This window comes from Anguilla rostrata, chromosome 5 (assembly GCF_018555375.3).
Source record: "Anguilla rostrata isolate EN2019 chromosome 5, ASM1855537v3, whole genome shotgun sequence".
NCBI lineage: Eukaryota > Metazoa > Chordata > Actinopteri > Anguilliformes > Anguillidae > Anguilla > Anguilla rostrata.
In genome coordinates, this window is record NC_057937.1 from 46517783 (window position 1) to 46537555 (window position 19773).

The 19773-nt window shown below is 40.9% G+C and overlaps 1 protein-coding gene across 2 annotated transcripts in view; it reads right to left on the bottom strand.

The window, feature by feature from the left end:
- Nucleotides 1-4593: 4593 nt before the first annotated feature.
- The window catches only part of adamts17 (ADAM metallopeptidase with thrombospondin type 1 motif, 17), an 80288-nt gene continuing 65108 nt past the window's right edge, over nucleotides 4594-19773 (bottom strand). For both annotated transcript variants that reach the window (XM_064336621.1, XM_064336622.1), the window contains 5 exons: nucleotides 18430-18565; nucleotides 16503-16707; nucleotides 15683-15835; nucleotides 7885-8062; nucleotides 4594-7523 (listed from right to left, as the gene is read on the bottom strand). In XM_064336621.1, coding sequence (XP_064192691.1) covers nucleotides 7372-7523; nucleotides 7885-8062; nucleotides 15683-15835; nucleotides 16503-16707; nucleotides 18430-18565 — 824 coding nt within the window. In that variant the 3' untranslated portion in view covers nucleotides 4594-7371. The remainder of the gene's footprint in view (nucleotides 7524-7884; nucleotides 8063-15682; nucleotides 15836-16502; nucleotides 16708-18429; nucleotides 18566-19773) is intronic.

Below are 19773 nucleotides of genomic sequence, written 5' to 3' on the forward strand. Positions count from 1 at the left end.
AACTTTGGGATCACGTGGCAAATTATGCAACGGGCCTGGTTGCTCTTGATAATAGCTCAGTGTACGTACCTCTCCAGAGCCACATACCCTTTCAATTAGGATTACGTATGGGCTCATTTCGTTATCCTCAAGGTCTGCTGAAAGCCACAGAAGATTAACCAGTGCATTACCTCATTTCTTACAGAAGGGCCAGGTAATGGAAGGAGCTGCCTCATAACACCATGCATCTTGCTCAGTGTTGCCTCCTGAACCGGAGCTGTCTGACAGAGTGTTTTAATGAATTCTAGGAATACCGCGCTCCAAATTCAGCCAGCGATTATTTTTAGGCTGTGGTATCTTTCGCTAGACAGCTCAGCTGTGGAATGAGAAATGGTGGAAGACGCCCCCCACCCCCCCCCCCAAAAAAAAGAAAAATAAAGATAAAAAATGAATTTAGCCACCGTTAGCCACCGTTTTGGATAGTTTCGATTTGGAAACGCTGCTGTTGCGTAACACCAGTTAGTCATATCAGGCAGCTCGGCTGAATATATGGTGATGGGAGGGCAGGCGTAAGTGCGGCTATGCAGTACTATTTTGCAATGGTACAGCAATCACTCAGCAGCACAGTGAGCGGCTAGTTATTTAAGCAGGGTGGGGAAGTCATGAAAACTTTGTGATAGAGCATTTGAAATGTAAATTGGTCATTGTCATGAGATATTGACACATTATTTCAACAGCCGTAACAACGGTTTATGTTCATTTTTTCATCGAATGCGTTTGATCCACTGAGAGCAGCAAACACTTACACACCAAAGGCTTAAAATCTGTTTTCAAGTGTATGGATTTTCAATTTTGACTTCTTGATTTGATGACTTAAATTTCAACATTTTCAGCGAAATATCCATGCACTTCAATCCAAAGAAACACCACCACAAAGGAAAACAAATGGCAGGTTAAAAAAATGTCAAATGCTGGGTCATGTCTTCATAAAATGCAACAGTTGTCTACAGATGCTAATAAAGAGGTTCTATATAGTATGACTACAGTGACAAATTTCAGATTTACAACATCGATCTGTGAACAGCATCAGATTTTTAACACCAAACACATTGCTGGCTCCTTGGACTTGAATTACTGTTGCAGCGGCATGTGGGAGCTCAGTGTTCAAGGGTTTAAAAGTAAAAGCAGACAAATCCTCTCAGGCACAAATGAAACAGATCCATCTCTCACAGAGAAATTGAAAAGCACTCTATTGAAGAAGCAAGTTTAAAATGGCTTTCCAAAAATCAGGTCAGCACCTTTCAAAAAGTCACACTGAAAACATCTGACAAGTTTTTGAAGAGGAGAAAGTGTGGGCCGGAGTGCAGCGAGGATAGTGGCTAGTCCACTCACAGTGCACACTTTCAAGTCACAACCCACTATTGTCACATCACTGTACTTAGAACACACTTGTCTGTGGAAAAGCTCACATTTCAAATTTTATCCAGTTATATATCTGGATGTGCACCAATCAATTAATATTAAATTATTTAATCAAGATTACAACTGTAGTTTTACATCTAAGAATAAAAATCGCACCATCCTGGTTATAAGCCAGTCCCCGGCTTCTAACGCACCCTGCCAGCCTGGTACACCATGCACCCTCTTTGATGGAGAGCCATCAGTTTAATCTGCTTCAGCGGTTTTGTCCTAGCACATGCCCCAGTGATCTCCATCCCTCATAAGATCAAACATTGCATGCTCAGAGCAGACAGATCATCCCAGAAGGCAATGGCTGATCTTCAGAAACTGGCTAAACACTACGAGAGAGTATAAAATTACTCCCTCAATTCCTATTTCCAGGCAAGGTGAAAATGAAATTGTCCAATAGCCTGTTAAATATGAGTGCACACCAAGCTCAGTGATTGCTGACTGGAACAATATTTATGTCATGCCACAGTCTGAAGGCAAAAATGAAATTATGGTTCACATCAAACTGTACAGTTACAACCATGTTGCAACACACATTTAAAGTGGTGCACAGCCAAGGATTTAAGAAGCCTAGAAGAAGCCTTACATTCAAATGTCTCATTGTTTCATTAGTATCCTATGTGGTTCATTACATTGCATTAGTCATTTAGCAAACTTAATTTAGCAAAATTAATCACTGTACTTAAACCTTCTTCAAAAATAAAAAGTACATACTATAAGTACCAACAAGAATGATAATGGACATCCTTAAGAGTCGGTAATTGCTAGACTAGACTCAACTAGATTGTAAGGTCAACATGCAAGACTGACTTATATAATCTGTTCAAGGTATTCAACATATTAAATGTCCACAACATGTTCTACATTCTGCATGTGTAGAGCATGCAATTCATTTTAGAGAGGGTATCATTTAAAAGATCCCAATCGACTAAAAAATTTGATGTCACCTGTTGCTCATGTAAACATGAAGCATTTTAAGCATCGTAAGCATTTTATTCACTTTAGAAATGTTTCAAATCACTTAATGGCTTAGTGTGAATTATTTCTTAAGGTGTGGACTATGCCCTCTGCAATTCATACAACTCTTGTGGGCTTTATAGAAAGATTGAGGTCAGAGATGTGAATTAGCCTTGATAATAATTCATTTTGAGATATTCCGTGCAGCCTATTCACAGCTGGTATACACATGCCTTCCTCTAACAAAACAACTACTCAAAGGTCTAATAGCCTGTCAAAAGTTGTTTTGCTGGGCAGCTATTTCGTTTAACAAGAGCAGTACATGAAGATTGGCCTAAATGAAATGAGGAGAAAGAAGGTTGTTATTGTATTACCTCGGATGACATCGACAAATGCATTCCAGACCGAACAGGCTGATGCAACTGGGCAGAGGAACTGGGTAGCTTTTCCTAGGAGGTGTCACTGGGTCCTCATTGCGTAATGAGCCCCAAATACTGCGCTCCACACGGTCATCCCCCATAGCTGCCAGAGGAAGCCTTGCTCCAGGACAGGGGACAGACACGATAAAGAAGAAACAGTTCACCTGCAAAGTGCAGCTGCCCATTTATCGTGGATCATCCTCTGGTGAGGAAAAAAGATATCAACTACTACTACTTCTTTCATACAGGAAGGTTTACAGTAACAATGTACAAGTGCAAGACACAAAATGGAAACATATTTTCCACTTTTGGAAATATGTTTCCACTTTATTCATTTTATTAAGCACACCTGTCCAGTACTGGGTAGGACCCCCTCTTGCTTCCACAACTGCCTAAATCACTGGCGTTGGAAACAGGGGGGAGGCAAGGGGCCCAATTTTACTTTCCTTGCGAATCCCTGTGTCCCTGCTAATGACCTATAATTGCAACACTTACGGTAAAAAATACTTTCATGCATTGCTGTCCACTCTCAGTACGCCAAATTCTAACCCCATCATCACCATGTTGCAACAGAAACCAAGATTCATTAGTCCTGGCGACATTTTTTTACCAATGTTCAATCATCCATCTTTGTGCATCACATGCCCACTTTTCCTGTTCTTAGCTTACAGGAGCGAAACGCGGCATGATCTTCTGCTGCTGTAGCCCGTCCACTTCAAGGTTTGACACATTGTGTTTTTAGAGATGCCCTTCTGCACACCACTATCCTAAATAGCTGTTTTCGGGCATTGTAGCCTTTCTGTTAGCTTGAACGAGTCTGCCCTACTCTCCATTGATCTCTCTCATTGACCAGGTGTTATTGCCCACTGAATTGCCACTCACAGGATGGTTTTTTAGCACATAATACATGCAAATGACTTTAATTACTATAATAATAAAAGCTGCTACCTTATACAGTATTATATTGTACATCTTTTCTGTATATATTGCATACACATTTCATACTTTGGATTTCTTACTTTACCAAATATTGACATCGAAATAACTTCTGTTTCATAATGATTCTGGTCATCATTTTGGAGAAACACATTTCACATTCGCAGTCGGTGGCAATTCCTCAGACCTCTGAAAGGCAAAATTGCTTTTCCTTCCCGACACTTGTGGACATCTCAGTCGACCGCAAAGAATGAGGAGGCCTCTGACAGGCCGAGATTTATCACGAGAGATTTCCCTGCACGGCTCGTCAGAAATCGCATTAGCTAAAGAGCAATAAGGCATTCGGTTGGGCAGAGTGCCCCATGTTGGAGGCTGCAGACACTGGGAGACGGGCTGCTGAGAGTCACAGTGACCTTTACAACTGTCCTCGCACTTCACATCCACGCCGTTATGGCGAGAACAGCAGTGTTTCTCCCGCCGATAGCCGGGCCAGATGGCGATTTGTCATTCCTGGGCCGATGAACCGTTCTACATATTTGAATAAATTTATGATAAAACACTGAATGAAAAATGGAGATGAACTGCTGTCAGCAGTGGGTAATGGTCTGAATGTTAATATTAGCCTTAATGTCATTCCTTTAATCCTTTAGCCTGAAGGCATATTCAAGGCCTTTTTGATTCTCATTATGATTTGATCATCAAGACTTGAGTCATAAACAACATATTTGTGAGCGCATACACACATGAAGGAATAGCTATAATCTAGAGTGCAAACATATTTCACCAATATGAGGACAGGAACAAAAATATTTGTACAGAAAATAAATCTCAATTGTCTAAAATATTCACTTGCATTTATTTCATATTGTCAAAAATAAAGAGTCAAGTTACAGTGGGCTTGAAAAAAATATATTTCCATGACTAGACATTTTATAAGTGTTTTTTGTTTTTATCCAGGATTATTTGAGTATCACACTGTACAGATAGTACAGATCTATACCTGTAAGTCAATTACAATCAGAAAAAAAAAAAAAACTTTACACTATATTCTGAGAACTGAAACAATTAAACTAACATACTGGTTATATCCCTGTATAACAACATTTCTCATTTATTTCATCTGTAACTTTAAAAATTACCGTACATTTGACCAAAAAAGCACCTTTAAAGACATATAGTGGCAGTTTATGTACCAAACAACTCTGTGCAACTAAAGACATACAGTACAGGAATATTAAAGAATATCAGCATTACATCATAAAAATGTACACTGCAACAATTACTCAGAAATAAAGGAGGCTACATTTCATTATTAAATAATCATAATAACGATGGAACAACCAAAATAATAACAATAGGACAACAAAAAAATACAAGAACACAAATACTAACATAGACTAACAGCTGTATTCCACAGTAGTGAATTTTGTCTAGCACCAATTCAGCTCCAAGACAGCAACTCTACACACATGGAAAACTTACTTTGTCATGTTGCATTAATGCGCAATCCTGTACATTCGAAGTTCACATTTTCCAATGGTCTTACTTTGAAATTTCACTTCAGGTAAAGGGTACCTGCCTGGGGCCTTACATGCACATCCGCTTGCTATGCTGCTGCAGGGGAAGCTATACCCCTATGATCCCGTCTGTAACTGGCAAGTGAAAGGTTTCTTTACACCAGCACCAAGACCTTGGGAGGCAGATATCAACAAATATCTGCACACATACTAAACACAGCCATGGTGAGATAATATTAGTATTTCATTACATAACAATAAGTACATTGCTACATTATATTAATATTTTTATAATTAATTATTATAACTATATATTCATGGGCATGGCAATATTACTATTTGTTCAGACTGATGAATCACTCCCTGATAAGGAAGAAAGCTTTCATCTGTACTTTCGGGCCTCTTCCAGAGAGCATTAGAGACTCCTGCTCACTGTAGCCTCTGTGATTGGCCCCAGAGGTCCTCAGACACTGGATGAGTTCCTTTCTTCTGAACTGAAATATTTTTGGTAACAGAATATTTTGCAGTGCAATACGGTAAACCAATCTGAAAGTAAAACTTAGTGACCAGAATAAAGCTTGCTTGCATTAAATGAATATGGATACACAAGATTCACCAGCAGCAGACAGTATCAGATATAAACTCACTTTCCTTAAAAATGTACAGAGAAGCTTAAGAGTAAAGCAAGCCTACATACGTAAAATGCAATAGTCAAATATTTTTGTATATTTAGAGGAATGACAGGCATTGTTTCACCTCTTTTTCCAAACAGCTGAAATTGCGTTGTGAGGTGTAGTCATCATTGAATAGCACTTTACAGCTCATGATATAACATAATAACATGGTTTAAATGTGGTACTACTGTGGTGTTAGCTTGTAATAACCTTAAGTTTCTCCTGAGTATGCATCTAATTACACAGAAGTAATCACTAATTAAATTACACTGTAGCCTATTGGGTGTGAACTAGCACCAATGTGTTCATCAACTTGGGTTATAGAGAACTGGAAACGAGCACCACTCCCTTGCGTACACATTGCTTTAGCACCAAGAGTACCTCGCACATTTACAAAAGGCAGGTACAGTGTTCAATTATGGTCACTACTACCAACCTTACTAGCACTACTGCTAAAATTACTCCACTGAATGGTCCTAATGATGGTTTAGAAAAAACGATTTTTTTTCACATCATCTGTGGATCTTAAGCACTTTCTAATCTTCACTACAGACAAATAGTTAAAATAGGTAAAATAATGATAATCGTTGACATTGCATGAGGAACATTTGAGCTTAAAAGCAAATGGCTTTGGATGGAAAAGGCCCTGGTTCTGAAGTACACTACGTCTGGGGGCTGCAGGGGAAAAGGGGGAGCTGGCTGCAGGGCATGAGATATCTACATTGTCGATTAGACACCTCTCATAATGCCAGGCCTTGTTACACCACCAAAGCTTCATGCTCCTCTGCTCCAGTCATTTCATGGACAATAAAGTTTTAGAGGAGAACACGGCAGTGCTTTCTCTGAATCTGGAAAATGGTATTACAAAGCCATAAATTGCCCGGGTGTCTGAGTGAATGAAAGGAATATTTAACAATGGCTTTCTGCATGCTTAAATATTAACAACAATTATAAGAACACAGCCATAAAAATACAAACTGTGTTGGCCGGGGACTAAAGCCATTTTTGGTTACTGGCCAGCCAGTGGCTTGTAAAAGATAGGACCAGCTGAGCACCTTAATAAAATCATGTAAATAAGGTAAAATATACTATGCACAATTCTTCCAAGGGGCACCACAAGATTACCTCTTAAAGGCAATGAGGTTATTCACTTTGGTATTACAGCAAACAAAGAAAAAATAAAAACAAATCAAACAATTAAAAAAACTAATTCAAGTCATCAAAAACAAACAAAAAATTTGGAGTTTCAACTTGTACTTTTGTGTATAGCATTTTAGATTTTAAGATTTTTTTTCCAATTTCATTTCATTTTGAAATCACATTGCTTTCCGACACAACAGCGTAACAATAAAAATATTTTAAAATAAAATCAACATGACGATGACAATGACGAGGACAGGTCAAAAACGGCAGGTGTTATTAACTGTTTCTGAGCATTTTACTTGCGTAAAAGTCTCTGCATGTCTGGCAGCAGCGTTGGTACCATCTCATGTCCTGGCAAAGGTTCTCTGCCCTGATGATCTGGCAATACACGTCCCACTGGTCCCCTGTGCACTTGTACGTCAGAGCAGCTGGCAAACAGTGAAAATATGCGTCAGCGTGAATGCTCAGTACATGCAATATTGAACCGCTTACACTGTCTCATACATCTTAAACACACTGAAAGCAACTAATCACTCTCTTTCAGATGAAGCCCAAAGGCAGGATGTGACTCACAACGTAGAAACAATGTGTGCTGTTGTGCAGTTTTGCTACTGTGTTTGGGGAGACACTTTTTATGTTATGGAGGCGATTCAATCAAAATGCAAAGTGTTTTGGCCTTAACATTAAGGAAGACAAAAAATTCAAACATGAAAGGATTACAGTCAACACTGAACAAAAAAAATAAGACAGGGTAAGGGCACACTGAAAACATTTATAGATTGCTCTTACCAAGTCTGGGAGATGTGATGGTGTTGACATTTACTTTTTCATTGCACGCCCCCTGGTGGCACTGTCGGTACGCTGGAGGTTTAACTGCTACTGGGCAGTCGCTGCCATGGCGTCCTGTCACTCTGTGCATGCACTGGACCACCCTGGACTGCAGGCCCTTTCCACAGGAAGATGAGCACTACAACAATTCAAAAGATAATTCAAGACTGTCGCAAACATGTTGGTAAGCACAACCACAGACAACCTTCTGATTCAACACATTACTCCAGATATTAAGTGAAGAGCAGTCACAACACTGAGCGCCACTATTGTGATTTCCCTCCCAATTGTAGACATGAATGCCTGCAGTTTTATAATGAAACTTCCCGGTCACACCAGAACAGCGGCAGTGCTTTGGGAGGGACCTTAAATTCAACTAAATGCTGAAATAAGGAAAGATGTCCTCATGGGTACGCTGTACATGTATTGGCGAAGAATTGACTGCCATACAGTGCAAGGTAAGCTGTCTCGGAATCTGAGCCCCCACAGAGCAATTACCTATCTGTAATGTTCCAAAGCAAAACCAAATCTCCAAACTGTGTGAGCTCTGCTGAGTGACATAGATCCTCAAAGGTGGCTTGTTTCTTGTTAACTTGGATGAATGAGACCTTAGAGAGCGTTCCCTAACCATTTTACAAGCAATAAAACCAAATCTAATTTACTGTGGTGTAAGCTAGATATTTATACAGAAATAAAGCATAACTTGTTTTGTTTCCTTGAGCAAAGATAAAATTGTCAGCTTTTTCATCATTGACAGTGGCAGCTTCAATTTACAGTCCTTCACAATCATACCACACTCCATTGACTCTCCCCTTCCCTTTGGTTCCCATTTTCACCCTGCATTCCACTCACTCAGCACAAAAACAGCTTGAAACACACTGTGAATATCAATAAATTCTAGCCAGAGATATGGATACATTTCAGTACAAGAGGATTTCTCAGATTTAGACAGCCCTCTCTGATAAAAAATTGGGCTTATTTAGAAACTGCTAATTTATTATGTCTGAAAATCTTCTTTTTAAAAAAATGTTAAATTTCAGGATTAATTTGCACTGTAGATGCATTTTCTTATTCCACTTTGGTCATTTTTGTACCCACATCTACTTCAAATATTGCAGTACTTCTTCTCTACTGCCTACCATTGTCTGGTATATGGGCTCTACTGTATTCACCAATTCATGCACATTTCTTTCCATTCTGAAGTTTGGAATACTGGGGGAAAAAAAGCTAAAAGTGATTAGCTGCTCTGGCGGTAATACTTTTTCTTTGGTCTTTTGTTTTACTGTCATCTTTAGAGAAGGTCAACATCAATCACTGGCAAAATCAATACAGTCCTGCCAAGTGTGCGCCACTGGCCTTCATTCAGAGCTACAGTACACGGTTTTCAGACCTGGGAAACACACACAGCTGCCCGTTTTTTCCAGCACACAACAAGAACCTTGAAATCTGCCCATAACACTGCTCTGGTGATCCATGGCAGTGCTGCAGAAAATATCTTCCTCTCAATGAAAGAAAGTACATATCATTCTGCCAGCTGATACAAGACAAAAATACATATTTTCTGTTGATTCACGTGCTGATGAATCATTTCATTTGAGCATGTCAGCATTCTTAGGCTGGGACAAGTGTGCTGCTTGTTAATGCCGCTTTCCTTTAGACACTGATAATTCCTGACAACCGCCCAGGCCTTTTGATCTAATTGCTTCACAGCCATTACTGCTTGCAACCATTCATCATTACATACACGGACTCTATAACAAGGGGCCTGAGCAAGCTGCACGATTACCAGCTACCTGCTAAAGAGGCCTTTGTCTCTGTCTGACGGAATCTGCTGCAGTGGAATGCAAGTCAGGTATTAAAGCATGCTTTAATCCCACGCACTCTGTGAAAACCGGGCTTTACTGCATTAGTTGAACAGCTTTGGGCTTTGGGGTGGGATTCCTTGTACCAAGGAGTCATGTGATTCTCATGAAGGCCTGACACTATGGCCGAAACATCAATGGTTTTCATAGAGATGGATTCAATAAAACCAAAATATATTCACTGAGAGCAAGAGTTGCGCCTGTTCATTGATCAATTCTTTATATCTTTTCTGGCTGCACCTGCTCACAGTCAGTTTGAGGTTTCCTCCTCTTCTATCTTGTACCAAGTCCTAATGTTTTATTATGAGCATAAGGGTGCACAAACAGTTCCCTGGGTTTTCTGAATAGTTGGGGAAGGGCTCTCCAGACTTGCTGGCTTTGTTAAATGCTAGGCGAGCAATGTGATATAACATACCCTCACTGACGCAGCGATGACGTCTCATCCCATCTTCCGTTTTAATGGCTTATCTATCATGCATTTCATGAGCGAGCAATTACTTGTACCAATTTCCATTTTGAGAGCAGCCAACTGTAATTTCAGTCCTGGCCCCCTCACTTGACATTTCTTTGAATTTTACTGCCTCAGTGTTTCTCACGGCCAATCCAGCAGGGAGCTGGGACCGCCTCATTATCATTCACCGCTTCATTGTAATTAATTGATTGATGCACGAGCCACATTTTCATATATTTATGAGCGCAACTGTCATGTGCAATGATAGCGAAGATTGAGTGTGCTGACTTATTCACAATCCTGATGACAAAGACCAGTAACATGCTCACAAATTGTGCGTGAATGCTGACATAATAAAGCACAGAAAAAAAAAGGATTACATTATTTTACCGTCTGTGAGACGAGCCGATGATAAAAACGTCAGCGGAATACAATTAAGATTAATCTATTAAAAGTCAGCTGGAACAGAAGCATATGAATATTTCTTAAATGACCACTGTAATAATTCAACCTGAACCTGCGTATCTAGATAAGATCTGGATAAGATAGATTGTAATAAACATATCCATTGATATCTTGAGCACAAATTAAATTAATGACTCATCGTGCCTGGGGGTGGGAGGGTGCAGAGATTGCAGAATGAAGAGAGAGGTGAAATAAAAATGAAAAAGTATACTAATATGTCTTGACCTGGCACGGAAGGCCATAAAGCAGCATGCAGAAACATGTATCAGAAATGACTACTAAACAATAATTAAAAAAACAGACTGCAGCAACTTCCCGGATTTTACAGTGTCACAGCTGAGGTTCCCCAGGAGAAAGTGATGCAGAGACAACTGACACATCTCGATAAAAACAGAAACAGCACAACCGTACGAAATGTAACTTTCACAAGAGGACAGAGGGTGGCCAACAAGGGACAACACAACTTTGTTGACCCCTTAACAGATTCCCATATAAGGTTAGCAGCGAAAGCATACATATTTCAGACCAAATGAAAACTTCTTTAGAGCGACCAGTGCTCCAGCAGACCTGTATGCATTATTAATGAGTTATGACTACTGGCACAGGCTGTTCCAGCCGGGGTGCAAAACATTCTATGAGAATAACTCATATGCCATTCAAAGCTTTTTTCCACTCTGTGGAGACAATAATAGGAAAATATCACCTGAGAAGGTCAGCAGCGGTATCACATGAACACTCCCTTAAATCTCTTTTATATGTTAACATCAAGAAGAGCTACATGTGGACAGCATTGTGTCATATCGGAGCACCTGCATACATGAAAGCTGCCAGTTCAGTCAGACTGAAGACCCCCTGAGAACCGAGCTCACAGGAAAAGGGTAGAGAAATACATGTCCTTCACTCTTACTCAGATAAAGGACAGCAGGTCAACGTATAACGGGAAACACTAGGGCGAATGTATTTAAGCGCATGTCAGAAACAAACCTTCCTATCAAGAGAGTTTCTATCATTATTAATCTTAGTTTAATGACGCGCGTCAGTTTTGATCTCACATAACTCGACAAAGCGAGCTAAGCGTTCAAAAGAAGCATTCAAAAGGCAAACTTTAAAGGCTGAGCTGAGAAGAATTCAACGAAATCCGTGTCGGACTTTAACTGGCGGCGACGGCGCTCAGTGTGAACAGCGTAATGCTGCCAGTCTTTCTTTCTGGCCTTGCGCAACGGCTATCTGCAGCTTGCAGGCCCAGTACGGGAGGCAGCGCAGGCCTCCGCAGCTAATCTAGTTAAAACGACGAATCCCCGAGCGGTAATCTTCTCTAATCCCTTCATCAGAGCTTGCCGCAGAGGAATCATTAGCACAGTGTTCTGCGACCGTGCGACGCCACAGGTCTGACGCGCGCTTTCATTTCTCCCCAATTTCGCATTCTGACCCCGAAGCCCACTGGAGGATGGCAAGGGCTTCCAAAGATGGTAACCGGGAGAACTGAGTCACTCGAGAAATACGGGGAAAAACGGACTGGCGACCGTTTCTAAACCTGTGCAGAATGACGCAGAATGTTCTTCTCTGCCCTTGTAAACAAATACAGCAAACCTGGTTACAGTGAAAGGAAAGCAGGCTTAATCAACCGCAGACGCTGGGCACAGGCACCCAAAGTGAGGTCAGAGGTGCATCTTTGGCAGTGACGACTTTCTCTTACGAACGGCACTGCGCTTCATGCACTTTGTGGTGTTCGACTGACAGCTGTTAAAATTACTCTGGGAGGAGGGCACCACGGTTAGATTCGGTTTGGTAACTCTGTAGTGCTATGGAGCCACAAGCTCAGCTTTAAGGCCTTTGAATCCTACCGCTCTGTCCTTTTACAGCAGTCTTCAAAAAGACTGCTGGCGTCTGGAAATGGCTAAAGCAGATGCGGCCAATAGGCCCCCACTGAAATGCTAAGATCCCACCTTCTGCCTGGGAGCTGGGGGAGACCTTGCCTTTACAGCCCCACGCTGTGAAAATGATTTCACGGTCCCCATTCCCCCCAGCTGTGGTGACCATTCACGTCTCGCGTTTGCTTCTTGAAAGCAATCCGTAAAACCCGATATCAACTAGCAGCCCACAAAAGCCGAACATGACACTCGCACAGCAGGGCCAAATGATGTTTGCATCAAGGTGCGATTAAATTTTATTACAGAAAAAGGAAACAGTGATATAGTCTGTCAGGCTTCCAACTCAAGCTTAAAGAACCTTTAAAATCATTTAGATATACAGTAGCATTTCATACCATAGTCTGACTACAAATATTGTTCACTATGTCCCAGAACACAATTGTGCAGAACTCTTTGTGTTGTGAAAAAATGTAATTTATTTCCATCTTAAGGGCATATGCAAACATATTTCTGGTGGTTTCATGCATTCTGACTTGCCATGGAATTACCCCAAAATAAACAAAATGACACACAATTGTTTTAGACAAGGAGTACCGATGCAGTGCCAATGCAATCATTGCTTTTATTCATCTCTTTTAAATGGACCCATATGATTCATGGTCACTGATTTTATAAGTGCCTGAGGGAGGAGGAAATGCTGGCCTGGCCTGGCCCCAGTGTGAAGCCACTAACCTCTACATGTCTGACCATGCATCCACAATCACGGGTGATTGGCCCTTTGTGTGCTGATAAAGGACACATTGCTTCAGAGACGGCACACGCAGGTATCGGCTGATGATTGGATGTAGGATTGTACTATGACATCACTCACATCACAAATTTGGCCAGCTGGAAAGGCACAACCTCTGGGCGTGCTGACATCACAGGCTGTCGTACAGCCCTACAGGCCTGGAATCCAGCAGACTTCCAAGGAATCTTGCTTTTTTTCATTTGAAAAACAAGAAAAAGGTTGTTTCTTTGAATCACACCGTGTCCTGAACTGATTAGTCAGTGGAGATCAGGCATAAAGAAGACCAGACCCCTTCGGTTCTCCGTAAATGAATACCCCGAAAATACTACGCAGCAGCACCTGCCAAGCCACGAACAGAAGAGGACAGCATGTGCGTGCGCAACCATGATGGAGCCAATGCAGGCGCTTAGATCAACCAACAGCTATCTACGTGAATCCCAGCGCAGGGGAAGTACAGGTGCACTTGTGAAGCACACTATCACACAAATTTATCACTGGGGCAGAATTCATCTCAACAGAGATGTGAAACAGCCAGATGTCACTGTGTTTGATCAGCACGCAATACAGAGATGCCCTGTTACATAACGTTCACATAAAAAAGTCACACTGAGGCAAACCATCCAGGCACACATATAAAAAATGGGAGGGGCTGTCAATGGTACTAATGCAAAACATATGGACCCCAGAGACAGAGACAAATGGTTATTTCTGTTAGCTGCAAAAAAAAGAGGAAATTCTATATGTTTTAAGCGCAGACACTTATGCAATGTTATAAATTTGGCCTTCAAGCAGGGGGGACTGGGCGCCAGCTGTGAGAGCTCTGAGATGGTTTCTACCTGAAGGAGCTGGCACAGCCTCTTATCCTTGCAGACAGGTGCTGGGAAGCTATTTGTCAGAACGCTGACTTAAGAAACAGCTCCACCTTGGCTCTCATAACAGTATACGATTGTAGAAGAATAAATCAAGCAGAAAGGAACATCTGGGTAGGTGATACTGTTTTTTTATATGCACATATATATATATATATATATATATATATATATAAAGATATATATATACCTTTGTAGTTTTCCTTTTAAAAAATCTAAAAGCAAGAAAGAAAGAATATTCCATAATTATTTTATAATGGCAGCTGGTGTGTTAAGGCAGGGAAGTTTGCCTAGATAGAAACAGCTCGGTATCTACAATAACCAGGCCTCTCCCAGACCATTATCTGGGTTCGCCCATTTCAGTTATATTGAACCATGTAGCTAAGATCCACCATTTTTTGAGCCAAGTTGCTTATCAAAAAAAGTAATTCATTCATTGTTTGTTCCACTTATCTCCAGGAATTAGCCTATAAATGCAAATGTCAATAGATCTCTTGATGTTTGTTTCAACTGAGGCAGAAACCCTGTTAAAGGAATTTAATAAATCAGACTCACTTTGATTAACTTGGCATATTTGCATACAACTAGTCCAGAGCCTCTCATGTGGTGACTATTGTGATATTGTGAATTCTGGTATGTACTGCTCATAACTGAGTGATTGAGTGATATTTTATATATAATAAAATACGTATGCAGTCCATAAGTATTTGGACAGTGACAAAATTCTTATTGTCGTTTTGGCTCCATACAGCAATGGCTGCAGTGCAGGCCTGGCAGAGACCCATGGAAGATACCCAGCGTCTGGTGATGTCTATGAGTCGCAGACTTCAGGCAGTCATGGAATGCAAAGAATTTGCAACCAAGTACTAAATATGACAACTTTATTTAAGATTATGTCCAATTACTTTTAGTCCAAAATGGGGGGACTATGTATAAAAAGGGCTGCAAATCTTCCACGGTTCACGCAATGTGGATAGAAATAGCTACAAATTAAATCTGCCTGCACTTTCTTTGTTCCATTTCATATTCATTGTTACATTTTATGACAATGTGTGGATGTGTGTGTGTGTATGTCTGTGAGTGCCTGTATTCCATGAGAGTAGTGCAGAGTAGTGTGTGTGTGTGTGTGAGTGTGTGCATATGTATGTGTGATTGTCTGTGTGATAGTGTATGTGTCTAAAAAGGCACATACCGTGCAGTATGTGTGTGTATGTGCTGGTAGTGTAATGGCATGTGTGTGCCTGTCCATGTGAATGCTGTAGTGTATTGATGTCTATGACAGCTCGCAAACTCTGTGTGCTGGCAGTGACCTGGATTGCATGCACTTGTCTTTGTAAGTGCCCTAATACACTGATGTGTGTGAGAGCTCCTATGTTTAATGAAATGGAAGTTTACCCACAGTGCGAGCGTGAACAGCATGTTTATGTGCATAGTAGTGGAGGGGCAGGTACCTTCGACCAGTCCCCAGTCTTCCACTCGTAGCATTTGGAGTGGTCCTCACAGGCCTCCTCCACAGGGGGCTGGGAGGCGGGGTCACATTGGCCCTGCGGATTGGTGCAGGTGATTGTGCGTCTGCGGATACCCCGCCCACAATCTGAGGAGCACTAAGAAAAGAGAGGAGACCGCGTAGTTAATAAAGAACCCCACCCACAGGGACAGCTTAACATGGCACTTACCTTTCCAGCAGGATTCCTTTAAATGGAATTAATGAAATAACAGGACAGAAATAGAGACGGCAGAAGATATAATGATACAAGGCAAATGACAGAAAGATATTGAGAGAGAGTTCATTTCACTCAATACACAGCCACACTGCCCTCCACAGGAAGAAACAAGAAATTGCCATCAACACTTGCACAGAATGCTTGGTGATAATACTCTATTATTGAGGTCATTTTTTTCCATACATAAACATGTCATATAAATAATGCAAACCCAGTAAAAATCAATGGCTGAAATCATGACATGAGAAAGACTTTACTTAGATCAATCTATTCCAAGCATCTGGCTGCTGTCATGTCCTGGGCAGGAGTTATGGAAGAGTAAGGGTTCATGAGCAAAATGGGTACAGCTATAATGCACTCAGTTACTTTGAACCGGTCGTAGTGTTTTATCTAAGGCCATCCAATGCGTTTAATTGGCTCCTATATGCCAGTGATTGATGTCACACGATAACTCCACCCATTATGGAACTCATAAAGTCCCACATTGCCATCGCTGCAGGACAGCGTCAGGGTCGTGAGCAAAGTGCAGGGCGGAAGGGCATCAGACCTTGGACCACTCAGAAGCCTCCCATACAGTGAGGCAGTCCCGCCCTTCACAGCCCTGAATGGCGGCAGGCTTGGCTCCCTGGCAGTAGAGGTCGCGGGTGTTGATGTAGGAGCCGTTCTGCAGCTGGTACACGCACATCACCTCCCGCAGCTGCAGTCCTTTCCCGCAGGTGACCGAGCATCTCCCCCAGTCCCCTGTCACCCACCTGGGAAAGACAGAGGCTTCTCAAAACAATATACTTCTCAGCTTTACCAAACTACCAATGCTGTACAACTTTCTGAGCATTACTACAGTGTTACCAAAGTTGAACAGAAGAAAATAGACACTACTATGCTACACCTGCAGTATATGTTGCTTATAGTCAGGACACTGCTATTGGGACTTAAATTGTATTTAAGTGCACTGCTAAACATTGCCATAAATGCGTAATGTGCAGGTGAAAAAATTCATCCAATATCAACAGCATAACAGACTAGACAGACGTAACAGAATTTAGCAGAATGCAGCCCTTGCATAATCTCAGGAATAACAGTAATACGTATATCAGTAAAATATGTCCTGGGTATCTATTAAAGTCCTAATGAACCCCAATCAGTTCAACACAAATAGACATCAAAACCTCACTTGAAAGAAGTGAGTCTTTAAGACAAAAAGGTTGAGTAAATTGTTCTGGTGTTTCCACTGGTTGCTCCTTGCAAGTTATTTTCATTGATATGGCTTTAATGTTTCTTCAAAGAAAATCTGAAGATCTAAAACACTGCAGAGGTTTTAGTAGAGCTGCACTACTTAGGAAATTGCCTATATAACTTCAATGATGCCTGAAGTGAGCTGACAAATATGATGACAAACTGACAGAAAGAAAGTAAGACAAATACTCTGGTCTACGTGACTGCCTCAATTCCTATTCCAACCTCAGAGCAACTGCTGCAAAGCATTAATGCTTTCAGATAAGTCCTTTGTACTTCCTCTTCCTCTGCTCTCAAAGCCAGAAGTCTCATCTCGTGCAGCTGGAAGACGACTGTGTATTGCACAGATGAACAGTTAAAGGTCCCAAATGCTATAGCAGCGAAAGGCCCCAATGTCAACCCCCTTAAGTGAAAACATGAGGAGGTGCAAGACTTGAAAAGTACTGATGAATTGCAGATGAACCCCTGAAACAATTAGAAAGAAATTAATTGGGGTTTAGAGAGAGAGGAGCAGTGGGGGTAGGAGATGCTGCCAAAATGTAAATTGCATTGAATGCGCAGTTGGGAGAACGTCAATATCAGGGCTTTTCTCTTCACCCAAGGCCAGCCGCTTCATCTTAAATTGAACCCATCTTACGACCCCCACAGTTTCTTTGAAATAAAAATACATGAGATCAGTCCCCTGCTTTAATTACATATAAAGGAGAGGTCTAAGATATTGCTGAACTCACAGTTCTCTAATGTAAAATGCATGAGAGAAAGAGGAATATGGTTCCCTTGTTTGGTCATGGATGAGCACTTTATTGAATAAAACCCCCAAATGTTTCATTTCATCACAAGGATATATTCTTACAAAAAGGAAAAAAAACCCACAGTGCTGCGATAACACATGAGCTAAGAATCCTTTCTAATCTTCTCTTGTACATAATTCGGCCCTCACCCGGCATATACGATAACAGGCCTTATGAAGCCATTTTTCATTGTTGCTCTTGTTACATGAGAGCAGTTATGAAATAGCTGCTGCATGTACATGGAGCTTTGCTCTTTCCTTTCATCATTGTGTCAGGTGAGATGCATGCAATTTAGAAAAGCAATGCACTTCTACAAAGGTACATGCAATTTCTACAGTGTAGTTCATTCATCACTGTGAATATGTGTTCAGTGTCACCAACACTTAATAAGTAAAGGGAAGTCTGAAGTTACACAATGAATGCACACATATTGCTGTTAAAAGCTCTTACCTCGATTGGCACGGGTGGGTGTTGCACCGTCTGACTTGTGGCAATGGTCGATTCTCCAGGTGACAGTGGCTATCGTTCACTAGAGTCATGGTCTTGTTGACAATCTTCATACAGGAAACAATGGTGCTTCTTTGCCCTAATAAGACATCGTAAAAAAAAAAATCAAATTAACAGGCTTGCATATGGTTTCTTCATTTTTGTCTTTCACACTTTCTGTTTATATTGCAATATTTGTTAGATCTATTCATTTTCCCATTAAAATTCTCCTCACAATTGACCACCATCCAAATGACAGCATCAGCGAGGACTATTTCAATACACAGTTCCACTGGGCTGCCACAGTGTTCCAACACTATACCAATGATTTTCAAGGTACAGCTGGCAGAGAGGGCACATTAAATCTCAACGGCTTCAAAAGGCCTCAAGCAGCTTTCCACTTTTCTCCATTTCAAATTGCCCTTAATTAGATAAGTCTTGAACTTTCTTCCTTGAGATTACCAAACGCTTTGCTAAACAGCAGGTACGATATGAAAATAATCAGAGAACTGCATGCACCTGAAAATAGCCCATTTGTCCAGACAGTCGATAATCTCACATCACCTCCTACATGATGGTTTTCAGTCATTTGCAGACAATTACTAAATGAAATGTAATTAATGAGGAACGAAGACTTCAAAGGCATCAATTATTTTTAGTTGCAAACAGCACTTTACTCAATGAAAGCAGGGCTAAGCACTGACCCATGAGAATGCCTAATAGTGGCCTTAAATTCACCTTTGATAAAATAGCTGTGCCAATGTACCAGCCTTGAAGATTACCTCATAGTTTATAATTTGCAGTCATGGTCATTTAAGGAGCAGAAAAACAAGCTCTTTAAATCAGATTAAAATGTCTTCATAGAAATACGAGAAAGCAGAAAGGCCAAGTTTTATGAGTAAATTTCTTAGAATTTGGTACTGCAAACTTGGCCAGATTCTTTGTTCAATAATACAATTCTATGCATTCAAACTAAATTGTCCAATTTCCCAAATTTAGCAACTCATTTGTTTTGAACATAACAGTGCACACCGAGGCAATTTGAAGTTATTGACTAAAACAACCTTAGAAACAATAATGACTAAAGAATTGCTGTGTAACCTGGTCATATGGAGTCTATTTTCTAAATTAGGTTATAGAGGTAAAGAGAATGTATAAATGGAAAACTGTCATTTGTTACTTGACATCACTCACTGCAGAACCATTATTCAGAGGTTGGAAAAGCTTGCACACATGCAAAGAAAAGCGTAAAATATACTAGGTGGAGGAGGAAATGGGGGTGGGGTTCTTCGAAACATGAGCCACCCC